Consider the following 20601-nt stretch of genomic DNA (forward strand, 5'->3'; position numbering starts at 1 on the left):
CATTTAAATGTGTTTTTTAATGTTACAGATAAAAGGGACAGTCTTAATGAAATAGGATAACTGTATATGGAAAGTGTGTGTGTGTGTATAGCTTGGCATAATTAACCCATGTAAATGCATGCTTCTGTTGTTCTCTAGGAGTGGGTAGCTCCAGTGATAGAAAAGTTGTTTAATTGATCTAGGACTGGTTGGAGAGCAAGTCCAGTGCTATGTTTGGGAGTGCATCAGGTGACATGTTCTACCACCCTTAAAACCTTGGTCTCTAAGGTGCTAATGGACTCAAAACTAGCTCTTTTAGTGCAGACCAATGTGGCTCCCTCTGAAGCTATTCCCCAGCATGTTCATTAAAGGAAAAATCACGTTTCATAGTAATAATGTTAAGGCAGCTGTGTTTTATTCCTCTACACCAGGGTTTCATAAAACCCTGGATTTCATAGAATCATGGAAGGTGCCACACAGGCCATCTAGTCCAACCCCCTGCTCAATGCAGGATCAGCCCAAAGCATCCTAAAGCATCCAAGAAAAGTGTGTATCCAACCTTTGCTTGAAGACTGCCAGTGAGGGGGAGGTCACCATCTCCTTAGGCAGCCTATTCCACTGCTGAACTACTCTGAAAATTTTTTTCCTGATATCTAGCCTAAATTTCCTTCATAGCTGTGGAAGGGTTTCCTGAATGAGTGGAAGTTAATTAATATTTTAAATTTGTTAAATATTTATCTTATGATATTGACCATATATGGTAATGTCAACTCATCCACCTCTCCCAAAATGCCAATGATGGGCCTAGAGGGGGTGGGAAGGGGAGGGATCCCGAGTAGGCATGTACATAGCTATGCTTCCCAACCATATTGTGCACTGTTGCGCCACTTCTGGGGTTTTTCAAAGCCTGAAGAAAATTTCAGGGGGTTCTCGGTGTTAAAGTTAAAAAAGGCTGCCTTACATCCTTTAATGATCTGTTTTAGTGATTTTTGTACTACTTTGGTTTTAGTGTTTTGACTATTATTGTGAGCCTCCTCAAGCAGGTCTTAGAGAAGTAGCATATAAATATAAATAAGAGCATAAGAACAGCCTGGCTGGATCAGACAAATGGTCCATCTCGTCCAGCATTCTGTCCCACAACAATGATCAGCCAGTTCCTCTGAAGGACCAACAACAGGGCAGAAAGGCCAAAACCTTCTCATGATATTTCCTCCTGGCTCTTGAATTTGGAAACTTAGAGCCTCTGAATGTGGAAATTCCACTCAGTCACTGAGGCTAGTTGCCACTGATCATCCATGAATCTAATCTCCTTTGAAACTGTATTAAATAAATTGAACTTATATAGGCATACATATGTTTTCAAGATGAGCTCTTAAATAGGCAAGCTCCTATCCCAGTATAGGTCTAATAAATTTTTTATTATTGTGGAAACCTTTTTTTCTTTTTCTCTCAAGTCACAGCTGACCCTGTAGGTCGGCCTTCCTCAACGTTTTTACCATCGAGAAACCCCTGAAACTTTCTTCAGACCCCAGAATTGTGAATAATATAGTTGGGAAGCATAGCTGTGAACACATCCACCCAGGGCACCTCCTCTTCCCACCCCCTACAGGCCCATCATTGGTCGTTTTGGGGGAAGGGGGCGGGTCAACATGACCCAAAAAAAGATTAATAAATCTTCTTATATATATAATATAAAAAATTAACCCCCACCTATTCAGAAAACCCTTCTAGGGCCCTCAAGAAAGCCTGCTGCAGGCTTTCAAGGCAGAGATGTTTAGAGGTCATTTGTCGTCATCTCTAGAGTGGTCTAGGATGTCCTTGGTGACCTCCCATCCATGTACTAAACATGGCCAGTCCTGTTTATTTCCCAAGCACTGCTGAGATCAAGCTAGCCCATGGGCTGTCCCAGTCCCTTTAATTAAATGGGTGGCAGTAAAGTAGATTTGAAGCACTGATGCACCAAATGAAGCGGGAATGGGCTTCACCTGCCGCTGTGCTTAACATAAAAGGGAGGGGCATGAACTCCATTGTGGTGGAATAGATTGCTAAAAGAAAAATAATGCAGAGCTGTGCAATTACTACTCTACAATTGCTACCCTTTGAACAGCCTGTATCTGTGAAAGTAGCTTAAGCAGGAGTAGCAGCTGCTCTGTCGTTTAACTATGAGAAATACTAAGGAGGCTTGATTTGCTGATTGACTGCTGTTAAAAGCAAAGCTTAACAACCACATCCTACAAGGGGAATGAGTTGTGAAAATTACACACGGTCCTTGGTTGTTCCAAGAGCAGCTGTATGACTCCTTGAACGTGGCCGTAGGCCTCCCAGAGCATTGGCAGAAAGCACTTTTCATTCGTGCTGGACTTCACGGTTGGGGTGGGACGGGGTGTTTGACTTCGGCACTAGAGCAGTCCCTGTGGTTCGTTTCAGGTAAGTGAGAAAAAATTCTGGTTTTCCCTGAAGATGCCAGAGGGGAAGCTGTTGATGAGGCATAAAGTCCTTGGCCATCCCAGGGTCCCAAAGAGGGACATAACTTCACAGCCGCAAACACAGAGAGAATTAAGGGAAATCCCAGACAAAGGAACTCGAGCTGTAATTAAGAGAGGGGCACAGTCTTCGTATTTCCCTCTTCCCATGTAGATCTTACATTGAACAGGGACTGGTTGCACCATCTTCCTAAGAAGGAAAAGGTGAAGGCTAGCTGTTTTAGTTGGCCATTGTTGACCATTTCAGCCTTTTGATGTCTGCCAAAAATGGTGTCTGGATTCCTGACTCACCACAGGGGCTAATAGCCTGCACATCTCACCCCTTCAAGTGGTTTATTTGTTCCACTCTTTTTATACTGCACTTGGGTTGGTGGTTATTGTGCTTTGCTGCTGTTGCTTGGAGGTGTCTCACACCTATTCTGGGTGAGATAATTTCTCTTTTGATTGCCACTAGTTTTCCACTGGCCTCTCTTTGTGAAATTCCCTTTCCCTAGTTTTGCTGGGACCCTGAACTGGATGGTCCAGTTCAGATCTTGTCAGATCTTGTACTTGGATGGGGGAACAGCATGGAAGCTCAGGGTTGCTCTGCTGAGTTGGCCAATAGCAAGACAACTCTGTTAGTCTCCTGACTTAAAAGAAGATTGCCACAAGTTGGCTATGATTTGACAGCACTTCTAGGCATTTGAGGAGGTGAGGCTTGACTTGCAAAACCTCTACCTGAAATAAATTATTTTTGCTGCTAAGGTGCTACCTTTATTTACTAAATGATGTAAACAGCCACAAGATGGCATAAAGTAATAATTTTAGAAACCTCTCTCCTGTGTAGCGTTACCCAATGGTCTTTGCCTGGGAATCCTTAGTCAACAGGCTATGTAGTACAAATACTTGGCATTTTTTTTACATGTGCCGTCAATTCTGCTTGTTAAGAGTATAATACCTTTTTATTTTACAAATGCAAAAAGCAGAAGAGTTAGTACTTTGCACAAAAGGAAAGCAATCAGTCTTGGCCTATATAATACCTAAGCACCCTGACCTGGATAGCCCAGGTAAGCCTGACCCATCAGATCATGGAAGCTAACGGAGCCGACCCTAGAAAGTACTTAGACGGGAGACCTCCAAAGATTTAGATGTAGCTCCTCCAAGGAACCAAGGAGGTCATCATGCAGCAGCAGGCAATGGCAAACCACCCCTGAACGTTCCTTGCCTGGCTGCCAGACATTTTTAGGATCTCCCAACTATATTACACACATGCCATATGATAAATAATAAAATAATAACTCCAAGAGAAATATAATCCTCGAGGAAGGACTACTTCAAGAATTGCCGGTCCCCGTCTGCTTCCAGCCAAGGCTGCGTGTCCGCCATGCTAGTTTATTGTTTGTTTCCTTTATTTATACCCTGTCTTTCTGTCTGAGATTTAAGGCGAATTATTATATAACATAAAATGATGATATCATACAGCATAAGGCATCTGTTGAACAATGCAATCGGACTAGGATTACAGAATTAGTCAGCCACGTGACTCGCAACTGCCTGGGAAATTAAAACAGAATGGCAATTGCAATAAAAGCCAGATGACACCTAGAATATTCATGGCAGCATACTACGCTTCTGTGCCATGGTACAGGTGTCCTTGTGGAATGTTTGAGCATTTCTGTTTTGCACGTGCTGCAGCCTAATAAGAAGGTGGGTGCTTTCCTGACCCTCAGGTGGGCCATTCCTAAAGGTTGAAGCCACCATAGTGAATATGTGTGAATGGGTGGTTGCTGATCTTACCCATTTGCAAGGTGGGACCTTTGGAAGGCCAGAAGCCCTTTTCAACAGTACATGAAGCCTATTGATCTAGGCAGGCTCTTTTGTGAGACACATTGCATAAGAGAAGCAAAACCAGGACTACAGAGGTCAATTACCTTTATTTAGTAGCAAGCTAAGAAAGGAATACAAGGAAGGCCCAAGACTTAAATGATCCTGGGAAGGAAGGAAGCCAAGGGGACCATTCATAGGCTAGACTTCTCTACTTCCTGAAGCTAACAAGTAGGATTAAGACCTCTGCACCTCAGTGCCGCTGCTGCTTCCTGGCAAATTGAATCTCCAACTGATGCTCTTGACATTGCAGCACCCCTTCTGCAAAAGGACATTCATTTGCGGTAATTTTTTCTGGAATTCAGATCCGGCCTCCCTCATGCATTCTACATTTCCTTTGAAAATGGATCATGCCAAAGGATCATCATGTACTCCATCAGCTATGGAACATCCTGTCTTATTTATATGTACAGTAACATTATAACATAATGCTGTAAAAATGTCTGGATGTATCGTGGGAAATGATATGTTGTCGACATCTCAAAGGCTCCCCGCGCCTCCTCAGTCACCAAGTTAGAAAATGGCTGGTTATTATTGGACTGGATACATCAATTCATAGTGTTAGTCAATCATGAAGCATGCTAAATGTATCGTCGTGTACTTCATCAGCAACCAAATCTCCCCTTTTTTGGTGTGTATGTGCAATAATGTTATAACTTTGTTTTTAAAAGGCTGGATATATCATGGGAACACCATGGTGCCCGCTATTTCAGTGGTCCCCTGCTCCTCCTTAGTTGCCAACTAAGACAATGGCTGCCAAAGATTCCCAAAAAATCCTAATGAAAATAGTATTCCATTTGTGATCACCGGACACGATACACCAATTCATAGCAGTGTTCAATAATTACAAAGCATGCTAAATGGAAACACTGCACATGCTGAGTTTTATTATTATCAAATCAATTATATAACTCCATTCTTTGTAGATGTTTAAAGGACTGAATTAGTATTGAAATTAGCGACCTGAAGGGGAGATGAGGAAACAATACTAGCTTAAGAATCATAGAATCATAGAGTTGGAAGGTGACAAAATCTACCCAGTCAAAAGGAAGGGAACTTCATGGACAAAGAAGGCTACATGAAACCTCACTGCCTATTCTGCCGCAATGTTTTAATGTTGCTCCTTTGTAATAGAAAAAAAATTGTGTCATATCACAATCAACATTATGTTTAAATATTTTAGCGGATCACCCCGAGGACAACCTGAGGAGGCAGGAGGTGGGGTTAATACAGGACACTTAATGACACAAAAGGTTAGTAGGAAACAAAATTCAAAATCAGGAATTCCTCGCTAGTGAACTGCGTGTTCAGACCCATAGTTGGGAAAATCATGGAAAAAGTGGATTTGGAAAATGCAGGGTAACAGGGCATTAAATTCAGATTTACTCCTGTGCGGAAAATTTAACAAACTTTGGTTAAGAACATTGATGCAGAAGCTTGCACTTGTACAGAAATTGTCTGCGTTCCATCCTAGACCTAACGCTGCTTACATAAGTATTCTGTTCACATGAAATTGTCATAGGTGTGTATCAGCAACTCATCAGCGTCAGTAAAGTTGCACAAAAGGGAAAATTGTGCCATATGTGGCTTTTCTACTACAGCATTGTGACCCTGCTCATGAAAGAAAAAAACTTCCAATTAACTCTGAACGAGGGGTATGTGTGGAGTCTACAATGGATAATAACTAATCTAGTCTTTTGGTTGTTTCACTAAATATTAACTATAGTGTGGGAACCCATAGAAAGTCCATACCATGGATACTGAACTTTTGTCTTTCTAAAGTATAATACAAAACACTGAAGGGGGGTGGCCATTTTTGGACATTAGCTGATCCAAAAGTGATGGTTCATTTTCCTTTTGCAAAAGTTCTCCAGGGAGGTAGCAGTGTTCAGCACCTAATAGGTAACCAGGGAGAAGAAAACATAGGTGTGAAAAAGTAATTTGGGGTATTTTCCCTTGGTTTTCAGCTGTGAATAGAAGCAGTCTGTTAGTTATCCTGTGGGACAATCCTAATCCCATTTCCATTGCCACAGGAGTATGCAATTATTGTCTCAGGCAATCAGTAACTTGAGTACAGCTTTACTGAATAAAGCTGGTCTCTTTTTCCTAAATGTGCATTTCTCTGTCGATTTATCTAAATTTTATGAAACAATTTGCGGGAGTTAGTTAATTCTGTGTTTGTGTGTATAAATTTTAAACAAAATTATGGGATGATATGAGCACATATGGTCATTTCAACCTGCTCCCTCCCATGACCAATAATGGGCCTGGAGGGGGTGGTGAAGGGGGGGCCCATGGTCATACAAATCCTTGTTGGCCAAGGCTCGTCACACATGGTAGTGACTGGAGTCCAAAGAGGTAAGTACTCTCATTTTAATTTAAATACTTGGGGGGGGGGGTTTACAATGGAGCAGCATAGGCCCACCCTAGTCCTGGTCCCGGTTCAGTGGAGTACACTGCTGGGCCATTTCGGGCATGGGGGTGGGAATGGAGTGGCATAGGTCTGCTCCAGGCCTGTTTCTGTAGGCTCCTGGTGGTGAAGAAGAACTAGTAGCCAGGCCAGAGTGCAGGTATGGTTCTGTTCACAAATCATCTGTGCTGTCACTGTTTGTTCTGTGGGAGTGGCCTGGTGATGTCACATCCAGTGGAAGGGTCTGGGTGATGTCACTTGTAGTGACATGTGACTTCTGGGAGCATGGCAAGAAGGTGTGGTCTGCTGATATTATTTCCAGGGTTACTCAAAGTCTGAAGAATATCTTGGGTTTCTCAACAGTAAAAAAAGCTGGAAAAAACTGGTCTGAGTAAAAAAAAAAACCCCAACAACAGCATGAGATTTATTTTAAAAGTTGGGCTAGATCCCATCTGAAACTTCATGCATGGAAGGACTTCTAGTACATGGAGGTGACTGTAGGTTGTTGGGCCTTATTGGCTTCTTGTGCTGGCAAGTATTTAAAGATAAGAGAAGTAGGAATACATAGGGTAGAAAGCTTATATAAAGAATAAATTATACTGTGTAAATTATAATAAAAAGACAAAGAATTGTTGACTAAGAATTTTTCTTTGTCAATGAAGTATTTATTAGCAAGATGAAATTTCTTGCAGAATATATTGAAAACATTTCGGGCGGGGACTTTCCTCCATTCAAATCAAGTTCATGAAAGAATAAAGATCTAATGGTGAAACACTAAACTATTTCAATGCAAAACTTAAAATGCATCAACTGTAACTTTTTGGAATTAGGAACGCTGTCACACAGAGAAATGGTAAGCTTTTTAGCTAACTTTTATCTTATAATGCATTTTGAGTCTCTTACAAGGATTCACCATTAGATCTTCTTATGGTTCTTTAATGAATTGCTTGATTTGAACTGATGAAGGTTTCTCCCACCAAAACATTTAAAATATATTTTACAAGCAATTTCATCTTGAAAAATAAATACTTCATTGATTTAAAAAAGATACTTAGTCAACAATTGTTTGCCTTACTTTCAATTGGCAACTATTTCAAGCCTCTGAAAATTATGAAGAGGATAGCTGCTTTTTGCTGTCTCCCTCCAAACACGGGGAGATACCCGCAAAGGATAGTGACAAGCTGGATCCCATCGTTTCTGTACTCAGAATGAAATCAGTACATGTTGAAACAAACCTTGGATGTCTGGTTCATATTCTACTTCCATGGACAGAACTGAGTCTTGGCAGTCAGCATACTTCATTGCAACAACATTGTTGCTGCCTTCATTTCCCAAAGCATCTATTTCATCAGAAAGAAATAATATGTCAGAGACACAGATAAATTAGGGACTATGACTCAGGCAAAATATCTGATACAAATTTGACCAAGATGTGTTTCCAAATATATTGCTCCTTGAATCCCTGACCACTTTTGGAGTATTTGCAAGCTGGAATATAAACTCATGAGGAAAGGATAACATTCAAATAGTAAAAGAATTGGATAAATGTTGTGCTGCTATGTAAACCTGAGAATGGGTTGCCCAAAACTGAACACAGTACTCCAAGTGAGGCCAAACCAGAGTAGAGTAAAGCGGTACCATCACCTCCTGTAATCTGGACACGATACTCTGTTTGATACAGCCCACAATCCCATTTGCCTTTTTAGCCACTGAGTCACACTGCTGACTGATGTTCAATGTATGGTCTACTAAGACTCCTAGATCCTTTTTGCACATGCTACTGCCAAGACAAGTCTCCCTCATCTTATATTGCTGTATTTGGTTTTTCCTACCTAAATGCAGAACTTTACATTTGTCCCTATTGAACTTCATTTTATTCAGTTTAGCCCACTTCTCGAGCCTATCAAGATCATCCTGTATTCTGTTGCTGTCTTCAGTTGTGTTTGCTACCCCTCCCAGTTTAGTATCATCTGCAAATTTAATAAGTATCCCCTCTAATCCCTCATCCAAATCATTTATAAATATGTTGAACAACACAGGCCCCAGGACATATCCTTGGGGTACTCCACTTGTCACTCTTTTCCAAGAAGATGCTGAACCATTAACAAGTACCCTCTGGGTACGATTTGTCAACCAGTTATTGATCCACCTGACAGAATTAGTATCCATACCGCATTTTACCAACTTGTCAACAAGAATATCATGCGGAACTTTATCAAAAGCTTTACTGAAATCCAGATAAACTATGTTCACGGCATTCCCCTGATCCAGCAAGGTAGTCACTTTCTCGAAAAAAGAGATAAGGTTGGTCTGACATGACTTGTTCTTGCGAAACCCATGCTGAGTCTTAGAAATCACAGCTCTCAGTTCCAGCTGCTCAAGGACCGAGTGTTTGATTATTTGTTCCAATGGTGTCAAAGATGAATATATTGGAAAGAGAATTGATGTCCTGTCCTTAAACCTAAGAACACAAAAGAGTGCTAGCATGGATAAGTACATGAATCAGTCAGCAGATGAGTCATCAAAATTCCAAAATGTAGGCTTTAGATAGAACTTTCTCCTTTTACAATATGAGACTCAGTAACTGCTTTGAGTCCCAAGAAAGGATTGTGGAATAGATATTTTAACAAATAAAATTAAAACCAATATAATTATTATGATGCTCCTGTCTACTTCTCCCCCTCAGAAGCAAGACTTTCCCTCCATTTTTCTTTTCGTTTTTGTGACTGAGCCACCATAGAAAACCTGAAGAACTCTGGGTGTCCTACTCTGTCACTATATGATATTTTGGCTGTTGGCCTTACCCAGGAACCTGATGGAAGGATCAAGAACCCCCTTAAATTACACTTAAGGAGTTTTAAATTTCACATTAACAAAACTAGGGGTAACATTTCTGAGGTAATTCAATACTGAACTCTGAAATAAAAGGGTATATACAGAAACATTAGTTTTTATGCTTAGTTTAAACTTTAGTTCATACTCTCACCTTAACATTCATCCCTCAAGTCTTTCTCTGCTCAGCTGATGCTAATTATTGAGTTTCATCAGCTGATCCCAATCACTTGGGATCTATAAGGTGAGGCTCCTTGCACTCATTTTGAACTTTACTGACCCTTCGGTTTCAAAAGGAAGTTTCTAACCACACCACACCAGGGATCTTTCCACTCCTCAAAGCTATTTCTATGTTTTTCACTGGGTAGGGAAATTTCTTCTCTCAGTAGAAGTTCTACCCCTTTTTCTGGCTTGAATGGGAGTCTTCACCTAACTACCCACATGTCCTTGCCAACCTTCCCCAGTACTCTGTGTTAAACTGCTCTCAGTCAGGGTTAAATTCAGGCTGTTGTCACCTCAGGGGTCCGTCCTCAAGACTTTCTCTGTTGAACTGATGCTAAATAATCCAATCTCTTGGAGTAGCCTGTCACTCAAGGCTTTCTGGCACTGTGAAGAATTAACCTTTCACAGTTCTTTATTTGTTTGTACAGCACTTCTAAGCTTTTAAGAGTGCAGTCTGTCACAGTTACAAAATCCAAAGGAAAGAGCCACCTCATGACACCACAAATATTAAACAACATTAAGAATCTCTCTCTGCTTACCATCCCCATTGCCAAGATTCTCTTCCGTGTGTCCCATTATTTCATTCTTGGAGGCACAGAGGTTTTGCCTCAGAAAATAGGTTGTCATTTTCCCTTTGCCTTTAACCTCTATTTCTCCCCTTTCCACTATGTCAAATCCCTGGTGTTGCAATGCTCTGTGCAATGCAGGAAACAGAAGTAAACATGAGAACAAACAAAATCCACAAGTAGCTATAGATGGCCATTTAAAGTTTGCTTACTGTTGTAGTTTAATCCTGGGCACATTTAGCCCTTTTGAACAGGAAACCAAGTTTTAAAGGACTGGAAGCACAAGTTCACCCTGTGCTGGAGCAAATGACTGTGGGTCAGTGAAAGCTACCCACACTTCTGATCCAGATTTAGTCGTCCCCCCCCCCCCCCATCTGGAAATAAGCTAGAAGGCTTCTGGTCTGTAGGGAGTAGTTCCAGGATCAGCACCAAGTGGCAAGGTTGGTCCTTTCCCTTCTCCCAGCATACCATAGAACTGGAATCTCCATCATAGCACCTGTGGGTGCCTGCCAACAGCTTTCATGATGCCCACCAAGTGTTTTTAGAACTTGGTTGGAGCCAGGTGTGGCTGTTGCTCAGCAAAGCCATTAGAGAATTTATTGACTGCAAAGCTTTTTTAAAAGCATTTTGCCAGTAGCTGCCACCACATCACAATGATCTTCACTGTGTGAATGAAGGTAAGCTGGGGCAGCCATTTTGTGGTTGGTTCCACACTGTGCAACAGCCATTTTGGGGCTGTGTCCACCGTCCTATGTCAGAATTCCAAAGGTGCTCACAGGCTCTAAAATTCATGAACCTTGCAATAGAATCTCTTTATGGATTGGAACCTGCACTGACTGATAAGTAGCTAATGTAAACATTATGCCCCCCAAAGAGAAAACTGGCCAGTTTTCTTTGTAACACTTATTTTGTGGGCTATTTACCTGAATGTTGTTGGGCTAACATGGATTTCATCTGGTAGACCATGACTTTCCATCCTAGAGGCTGTATTGACAGTGTCACCAAATAAACAATATCTGGGCATTTTGTCCCCAACTACCCCAGCCAAAACTGGTCCTGAGTGAATCCCAATTCTGATCTGTTGGCATAAGCGCAACATGGAAATATTTTTAATTTTTTGTTCTGCACTGCAAAAGAAATTAGTCCGATGGTCTTCATTCAACCAGCCTATTCTAAAAATGATATCAGCACAAGAAAAATAAATATTTACAGTATGTTTACAATCAAGGACTATATATACATACATCTTGCCAAACAAAAAAAAAAAAATGTCAATCAAGCCAAATAACATGGGGGCTTAATTAAGAAAACTCTTCCAATCTTTGAATTAAAGACTGACAAATTGCCTCAACGTGTTCACATTGCTTTTAATTAGTATATCTTTGATGTTGTCAGTCTGCTCCTGTGCCTTGCATTAACAATTCTAGCTTCTGTGACCATGCAGAATAATACTACGTAGATGTGTAGGAAACACCGGCGTATAATTTAGTAACAAAATCTCTAGTCAATTTTTTATTGTATCTCTGAATGATTGCCAGTCTTTTTTGCTCAGGCACATGACCACTACATATGTCTCTAATCATAAATTTGAAGTCTAGCCCTGAGATGGATAACCCGGGTAGGACCAATATTGTCAGATCGTGGAAGCTAATCAGGGCTGGCCCTGGCTAGTATTTGAATGGGAGACCTCCAAGGATGTGTATTGAGTTCCTTCAAGGAATACTAGTAGATAGATAGTAGATATTTATTGTATATGGGCAAAGGCCTTTACAAAACACAATTAAAACAATAAAAAACAAAAATAGAACCGTATTAAGGAATACTAGAGATCATGATGCGGAGGCAGGGAAAGGCAAACCACCTCCAAACATCCCTTGCCTGGCTGCCAAACAACCCTGGGATCTGCTGGCTACACTGCACACACCCCACAATAAATAATTAAATATTCTAAATTATCATGCAGTTCAGTTCTATGTTTGCCCAATAACAGCACCAGGACACTCCCAAACAAGTACACATGAGCTCAAGCCTGTGTTTCTAGACACCTAGCTAAAGTTAAAAATGAATGATTGTCTGAGAACTAAGATATGGAGGGGGAGTGGATCTCTAATAAGTATAAATTATAAATTGCATCCACAGCTGCCATTTGGCCTAAGGGATGTGCAGTAAAGGAAAGACGTATTTGAGCTAAAGAACTGGGGACCCCACAGGAACAGCATTTGGCTGCAGCAAGAGGGAGGGGCTAAGAAATCTGCACAGTGCAGAATTGCTTCAGTGCATCCAAGTCACTGTCAGGACATTTCTTTTCCCTCTCTACAGCCCCACAAGTCTTGATTTTGTAGATGGAATCAAAGGAGCAGATAGCCAAGGCCATATTGCTATAAGCACCCTACCCTAAGACACTGGGCCCAGGATACTGTTGAGTCTTCAAAATGACAGGCCACATGGAAGGTTGAAAGAGCTTTGGCAAAAACCAGCAAGGACCCATTCAGAAAAGGGCCTCGAGCACTCACTTTTGATCCCTGGGTAACAATCGTGACATGGATCTATGTGATTTCAGTTACCTGAATGGGCTTCTGAGTAACTGGGTTCGTGACTTCTCTTGCTGCAATTCTCATGGCCACCCTTTCGGCATGACTTGGAACAGCCACCGGGACCCCCCCAACAACCATGTAGGCGTCGCCTATTGTCTCCACCTGTAAAGCAAGGGGAGACATATTGTAGGTGTGAAGACCTAATTCTGCAAGATGAACCAGCTGTTTGTACATACACAGGCTTATTTTACATCCAGTGGGCTACATCCAATGGTGTTCTACTGGTGTACCAGCACTAGAAGAGGGGCACTTCCCTTGGTGGAAAGGGAGGGTTAATTTTTACCAGTTCCTTCCTCTTACTTTACAACTCCCCAGATTGCTTCCTCCACGCTGTTTGTGAAGGTCGCCTGACCCTCTGAAGCAGAATTCTAGGGGGAGTCAGAGGTCTTCAGCTCGAAGGAAGAGATAAGAAAGTTGCACTCTACTCCCAGTACTTGGGATCCAACCCAATATACATGAATCATAGAGACTGATTCCACATGGGGGGAAAAGGCCAGGCTGGCGCTTGCATGGCAGCAGGGCTATTCCCCACTTATGTTGGTGCCAGCCCAGTCCCTCCTGGCCCTGGCCCACTTTAGGGCATCTGATGAGGCATGGTAAGGGAACACAGATGTTTCTGCCTTCCATTTTTTGGTGTGGGCGCCACTGGAGGCCATGGCAGACCAGGCCCGTGTGCACAGGGAAGAGCTGGGCCTTCCAGGCTCTGTTCCTCGCCCGCCTCCGGTATCCTGGCAGGGACAGAAAATACTCCTTCAGCTCTGTGGCACTTCAGGGCATTGTTTATACTTCCACGAAGGTGGGATTGTGTTGTGATGCAATCCCATCTTCATGAAAGTAAACACTACAACCCTCCCTGCCACTGCCACGGAGAAACGCAATTGAACCTTTCTACCTTGATGAACTGTGTGTATGCCGAAATCTGGGGCAGACCATGTCCAGCAGGAGAGATTTGTACATAAGAAGCAGTGGGGCGTGCTGCCCTACTGCAAGAAACTGGTAGCAGCCCACCTCACAATATGGGTATGCCTCCTTTCCTCTTTTCTGGTTCTTGCCCAGAGCAATCCAGAAGTCCACATGTCTTGTATTTCATCCAGTGACCAGGGGCTGCTAAGTGAGAACACCAGGATCCCCCATTTGTGGTCCCCCTCAGTGGAGGCTTATCAGTTAACATGCTGTGGGTCACCTGATTGGGGACAGATTCCTTGATAAGCTGTAGGGACGTGGCAGTGGTATTGGAGGAAGAGTCCTCACAGGAATCTGTGGGCAGGGGATAGACAACATGCAGGAGTTGTGGACAAGGAACCAGCAGGACATTTCGTGAATTGAGTGATTTTGATATACTGTTGACATGTCAGTATTTATAACACGTTGTCTTTTGTTTTTGTTTTCCTAGCTATCTAAACGAATTCTTTAGGCAAGCATGACCCGGTACAATTGGCTATAAGCAGGATCTGTATGGGAAAATCGACACGATGCATATGTTTAGGAAACCGAGGACGCTTACTTTGTACACGCCATGGACACTGGTAAGCCGATCAAACTTGGAATACATGGAATTAAGCATTTTGACTATCTGAATAGGCTCACAGACTGAACAGATATTTGTGAAGGTCACTACATCGCTGAAAAGGATGGTGCAGGAACTGAAATCCCCTAGGGAACAAATCAAAGGAGAACTGTTATTTTGCAATGAGAGGCCAGTGGAAAACTTGCAATCAAAAGAGAAATTATTTCACCCAGAATAGGTGTGAGACACCTCCACGCAACAGCAGCAGAGCAGAATAAACAGCAACCGAAATGCAGTATGACAAGAGTGGAACAAATGAACCACTTGAAGGGGTGGGATATGGAAGCTATTAGCCGCTATGGTGAGTCAGGAATCCAGACATCAAAAGGCTGAAATGGTCAACAATGGCCAACTAAAACAGCTAGCCTTCACCTTTTCGTTCTTAGAGGCCAGTGCAACCAATCCCTGTTCAATGTAAGATCTTCCAGGCTGTTCCCCCATCCAAGTACAAGATCTGACAAGATCTGAACTGGACCATCCAGTTCAGGGTCCCAGCAAAACTAGGGAAAGGGAATTTCACAAAGAGAGGCCAGTGGAAAACTAGTGACAATCAAAAGAGAAATTATCTCACCCAGAATAGGTGTGAGACACCTCCAAGCAACAGCAGCAAAGCACAATAACCACCAACCCAAGTGCAGTATGAAAAGAGTGGAACAAATAAACCACTAGAAGGGGTGAGATGTGCAGGCTATTAGCCCCTGTGGTGAGTCAGGAATCCAGACACCATTTTTGGCAGACATCAAAGGGCTGAAATGGTCAACAATGGCCATCTAAAACAGCTAGCCTTGACCTTTTCCTTCTTAGAAGATGGTGCAACCAGTCCCTGTTCAATGTAAGATCTACATGGGAAGAGGGAAATACGAAGACTGTGCCCCTCTCTTAATTACAGCTCGAGTTCCTTTGTCTGGGATTTCCCTTAATTCTCTCTGTGTTTGCGGCTGTGAAGTTGTGTCCCTCTTTGGGACCCTGGGATGGCCAAGGACTTTATGCCTCATCAACAGCTTCCCCTCTGGCATCTTCAGGGAAAGCCAGAATTTTTTCTCACTTACCTGAAACGAACCACAGGGACTGCTCTAGTGCCGAAGTCAAACACCCCGTCCCACCCCAACCGTGAAGTCCAGCACGAATGAAAAGTGCTTTCTGCCAATGCTCTGGGAGGCCTACGGCCACGTTCAAGGAGTCATACAGCTGCTCTTGGAACAACCAAGGACCGTGTGTAATTTTCACAACTCATTCCCCTTGTAGGATGTGGTTGTTAAGCTTTGCTTTTAACAGCAGTCAATCAGCAAATCAAGCCTCCTTAGTATTTCTCATAGTTAAACGACAGAGCAGCTGCTACTCCTGTTTAAGCTACTTTCACAGAGTAGTTCAAAGGGTAGCAACTGTAGAGTAGTAATTGCACAGCTCGGCATTATTTTTCTCTTAGCAAGGCAAGGGAGTTCATGCCCCTTCCTTTCATGTTCAGCACAGCAGCAGGTGAAGCTCATTCCTGTTTGATTTATGCGTTGGTAAATCCGTGCTCAAATCTGCCTTACTGCCACCCATTTGAGTAAAGGGACTGGGATGGCTAGCCTGATCTCAGCAGATCTTGGGAGATAAGCAGGTCTGGCCATGTTCAGTACTTGAATGGGAGGTCACCAAGGATGTCCTAGATCAGTGGTCCCCAACCCCCGGTCTGGAAACCAGTACTGGTCCGTAGATCAGACAGTACCAGGCCACAGCTCCTTCTCATCCTCCTCCCTGGCTGCTGCCTCGGGGGCTGCCCTGCCACTCTGCTGCTGGCTCACCTTTGGTGCTCTCTGGTGGATGCCATGGCTGGGGCTCCCCCTCAGCGTGGCACTGCACAGATGCTGCTGGCAGCGCCCCCCGGTGGGTGGCAGGAAGTCAGGGGCACCAGCGGGAAGGCAAGTGGAGCAGGGGCTCAGATGGCGGCAATGTCCCTCAGCAAAAGACTACCTCCCCGCGGGCCTCAGTAAAATTGTCAAGCGTTGACCGGTCCCCGGTCATAAAAAGGTTGGGGACCTCTGGCCTAGATCACTCCAGAGACAGACAGTGGCAAATTACCTCTGAACATCTCTTGCCTTGAAAACCTACAGGGTCAGCTGCGAGAAAAAAAAGTCTCCTTAATGATGATAACATATATATGACCATTCTGGTGTAGGAACTTACCTATTTAAGGTAAATTTACATACCTCTATAAAAGTTAGTTGAAACACAGCTTAGTATCGCTTTGTGGCACCCACAGCACTACACTGGGATTGAGGAAAAGAAAGGCAGCCTCAACCTATTCAGGGTGGTGTGATCAAGATAGAGTTTTGACTGGATGAAGCCAGCTGTAAAAGTTGCATGCATTTCTCACAAGGGAGGCCAGGAAGCAGCGGGGTCCCACAAGGGACAAGTATTTGGACAGGTACTGTTTAATTTATTCATCGTTGATCTGGATCTAGGGGTGAGTACTAGGGGTGTGGTGGCCCGGTTTGCAGGTGGAAACCAAGGCTGATTGTGAGGAGCTCCAGGAAACCCCCCGCAAACTGAGTGATTGGGCAACAATGTGGCAAATGAAGTTGAGTATCGGTAAGTGGAAGGTGATGCCCACTGGGACAAAAAATGCCAACATGTGGCATGGGATAATAGGGTCTGATCTTGCTGAGACTGAGAGGGGGAAAAGATCTTGGGATTGTAGTGGGTAGTGCAGTGAAAGTGTCAACCCCATGTGCCGCAGTAGTGAAAAAGGCAAACTCTTTGTTAGGGATTATTAGGAAAGGGATTGAGAATAAAATGGCGAGCTTGGTTTAGTGGTTAGGAGTGTGGACTTCTAATCTGGTTCCCCGCTCCTCCCCCACATGCAGCCAGCTGGGTGACCTTGGGCTCATCATGGCACTGATAAAGCTGTTCTGGCAGAGCAGTAATATCAGGGCTCTTTCAGCCTCACCTCCCTCACAGGGTGTCTGTTGTGGGGAGAGGAAAGGAAGGTGAATGTAAGCCCCTTTGAGACCCCTTTGGGTAGAGAAAAGCGGCATATAAAAACCAACTCTTCTTCAGTAATATCAGGACTCTCTCAGCCTCACCTCCCTCAAAGGGTGTCTGTTGTGGGAAGAGGAAAGGGAAGGCGAATGTAAGCCGCTTTGAGACTCCTTTGGGTAGAGAAAAGCGGCATATAAAAACCAACTCTTCTTCAGTAATATCAGGACTCTCTCAGCCTCACCTCCCTCACAGGGTGTCTGTTGTGGGAAGAGGAAAGGGAAGGCGAATGTAAGCCGCCTTGAGACTCCTTTGGGTAGAGAAAAGCGGCATATAAAAACCAACTCTTCTTCAGTAATATCAGGACTCTCTCAGCCTCACCTCCCTCACAGGGTGTCTGTTGTGGGAAGAGGAAAGGGAAGGCGAATGTAAGCCGCTTTGAGACTCCTTTGGGTAGAGAAAAGCGGCATATAAAAACCAACTCTTCTTCAGTAATATCAGGACTCTCTCAGCCTCACCTCCCTCACAGGGTGTCTGTTGTGGGGAGAGGAAAGGGAAGGCGAATGTAAGCCGCTCTGAGACTCCTTTGGGTAGAGAAAAGCGGCATATAAGAACCAACTCTTCTTCTTCAGTAATATCAGGACTCTCTCAGCCTCACCTCCCTCACAGGGTGTCTGTTGTGGGAAGAGGAAAGGGAAGGCGAATGTAAGCCGCCTTGAGACTCCTTTGGGTAGAGAAAAGCGGCATATAAAAACCAACTCTTCTTCAGTAATATCAGGACTCTCTCAGCCTCACCTCCCTCACAGGGTGTCTGTTGTGGGGAGAGGAAAGGGAAGGCGAATGTAAGCCGCTCTGAGACTCCTTTGGGTAGAGAAAAGCGGCATATAAGAACCAACTCTTCTTCTTCAGTAATATCAGGGCTCTCTCAGCCCCACCTCCCTCACAGGGTGTCTGTTGTGGGGAGAGGACAGGGAAGGCGAATGTAAGCCGCTCTGAGACTCCTTTGGGTAGAGAAAAGCGGCATCTAAGAACCAACTCTTCTTCAATATTGTAATGCCCCTGAATGGTGAGGCCACATTTGGAATACCATCTGCAGTTTTGGTCATTGTGTCACACAAAGGGCATAGCAGAGTTGGAAAAAGTACGGAGGAGGGCGGCCCAGATGATTAGAGGGATTGGATCACCTTCCCTATGGGGAAAGGCTGTAGAATTTGGGATTCTTCAGTTTGAAAAACAGATGACTAAGGGAGGACATGATAGAGGTTTATGAAATTATGCATGGGGTGGGGAGAGTTGACTAAGTGAAATGTTGCCTCTCTCCCAAAATCTTAGAACTTGAGGGTATCCAACAAACCTGAAATACTTCTGTACATAGTGATTAAAATGTGGAATTTGCTGCCAGGGAATATAGGGATGGCCATGGGAATAAACAGCTTTAAAAGCAGATTAAATTCACAAAGATGAAGTAATGGAATCCAAGCAGTTACTCCTGAGAGAGTGTAAGTAAACATTTGTAGCTGGAATTTGGGAAGGAAAGTTTAAATTCTTTAAATCTGTAATGCAAAAGCTCGCAATTACTCACTGGCTCCTAATCTACCAAAACAAAGTTTATTAACATGAAAGACTGACATTTTGTGCTTACTAGGGTTACCAACTCTGGGTTCGGGAATTCCTGAATATTTGGGAGTGGAGCCCGGGGAGGGTGGATCTCGAGGTGTGGGGAGAGCTCAGCGAATGAGGAAAGGCTGCAGAGTTTGGGATTCTTCAGCTTGGAAAACACATGACTAAGGGAGGACATGATAGAGGCTTATGGAATTATGCATGGGGTGAGGAAATTATGCATGGGGTGATGCTATAGAATCTGCACTCTGAAGCTAACATTTTCTCCAGGGGAATTCATCTCTGTAGTCTGAAGATAACTGTACTTTAGGGAGAATTCCAGCCCCCATCTGGAGGCTGGCAACCACCATGATTCATTCCCACCAACTTCTGCAAAACTAACACACATTCATTCACAGGATTACGGAGTAAATTGCATTATACTCAGCTCAGTGGGGCTTACTTCCAAGTAAATACACAGGATCAGGCCCCACAGTCACTGTAGTTGAAATAACTAGGTCCAAAATCTATCCATGTGTCTTTCTAGGGCAGGGGTAGTCAAACTGCGGCCCTCCAGATGTCCATGGACAACAATTCCCATGAGCCCCTGACAGCGAATGCTGGCAGGGGCTCATGGGAATTGTTTTGGACATCTGGAGGGCCGCAGTTTGACTACCTCTGTTCTAGTGACATTACTGGTTATGCATACAATATCACAGCATAAACCTGCAAAACCTTACGGACAACGGAAGGCCCATACCTGCTTCCACTTTGTGACCCTCCTTAAGTTGGTTCGCCACGTGTTTTGGCAGCATGGAATAGAGCAAGGCTTCCGATTTCTTCTTTTCTGCATCCAGGTTTTTAGAGAGGATCCGGAGCTCTTCCTTCTTTCTTTCCAGTTGGTTGGACAGCTCTATCTCTGCCAGCCGTTGCTGGTTGAAGAGGATCAGATCCCTCGTCGTGTCATGTGGTGCGATGTCGGAAAGATGCATCCGTTGATCTTCTAGCTCCTCCAGACTGCGTAGCTTTGGTGAACACAAGTACAGCATGCACTGGAGGCCCTCCATCCAGACCATCTGCCCTTTTCATTCGAAAGAAGACATAATAGTATGAGGTTCCATCCTGCTTACCAGTCCATCTAAGTCTGTCTTTGAGGGCCTTCATTAAACTAAGGCAGGCTTTCTCAAGGCTTTCTCTGTGGTACCGGGCCACAGACTGGGGGTTGACAACCCCCGCACTACACGATGGAATCTCAAAGTGGCTTACAATCGCCTTCCCTTCCTTTCCCCACAACATACAACTTGCAAGGTAAATGTGCACAAAACTGTAGGGAAATAGAAAGGGGGACCAGGTAGACTTGCTGCTATTTGCCGGCAGATGGGGCTGAGAGAGCTCTGACAGAACTGTTCTGTGAGAATAGCACTATCAGGACTGTGACTGGCCCAAGGTTGTACGGATGGCTGCATGTGGAGGAGTGGGGAAGGAACCTAGATGCCACTGCTCTTAACAACCACCCCACTCTCTT

The 20601-nt window shown here is 43.8% G+C and overlaps 1 protein-coding gene across 1 annotated transcript in view; it reads right to left on the bottom strand.

Moving 5' to 3' along the window:
- Positions 1-6069: 6069 nt before the first annotated feature.
- Positions 6070-20601, bottom strand: part of LOC143824549 (guanylate cyclase soluble subunit beta-2-like) — a 29439-nt gene continuing 14907 nt past the window's right edge. The window contains 7 exon segments of the mRNA XM_077311937.1: positions 6070-6220; positions 7971-8075; positions 10329-10483; positions 11279-11433; positions 12920-13051; positions 14454-14602; positions 19837-20157. Coding sequence (XP_077168052.1) covers positions 6102-6220; positions 7971-8075; positions 10329-10483; positions 11279-11433; positions 12920-13051; positions 14454-14602; positions 19837-20157 — 1136 coding nt within the window. The 3' untranslated portion in view covers positions 6070-6101.

Source organism: Paroedura picta, chromosome 1 (assembly GCF_049243985.1).
Source record: "Paroedura picta isolate Pp20150507F chromosome 1, Ppicta_v3.0, whole genome shotgun sequence".
Taxonomy (NCBI): Eukaryota; Metazoa; Chordata; class Lepidosauria; order Squamata; family Gekkonidae; genus Paroedura; species Paroedura picta.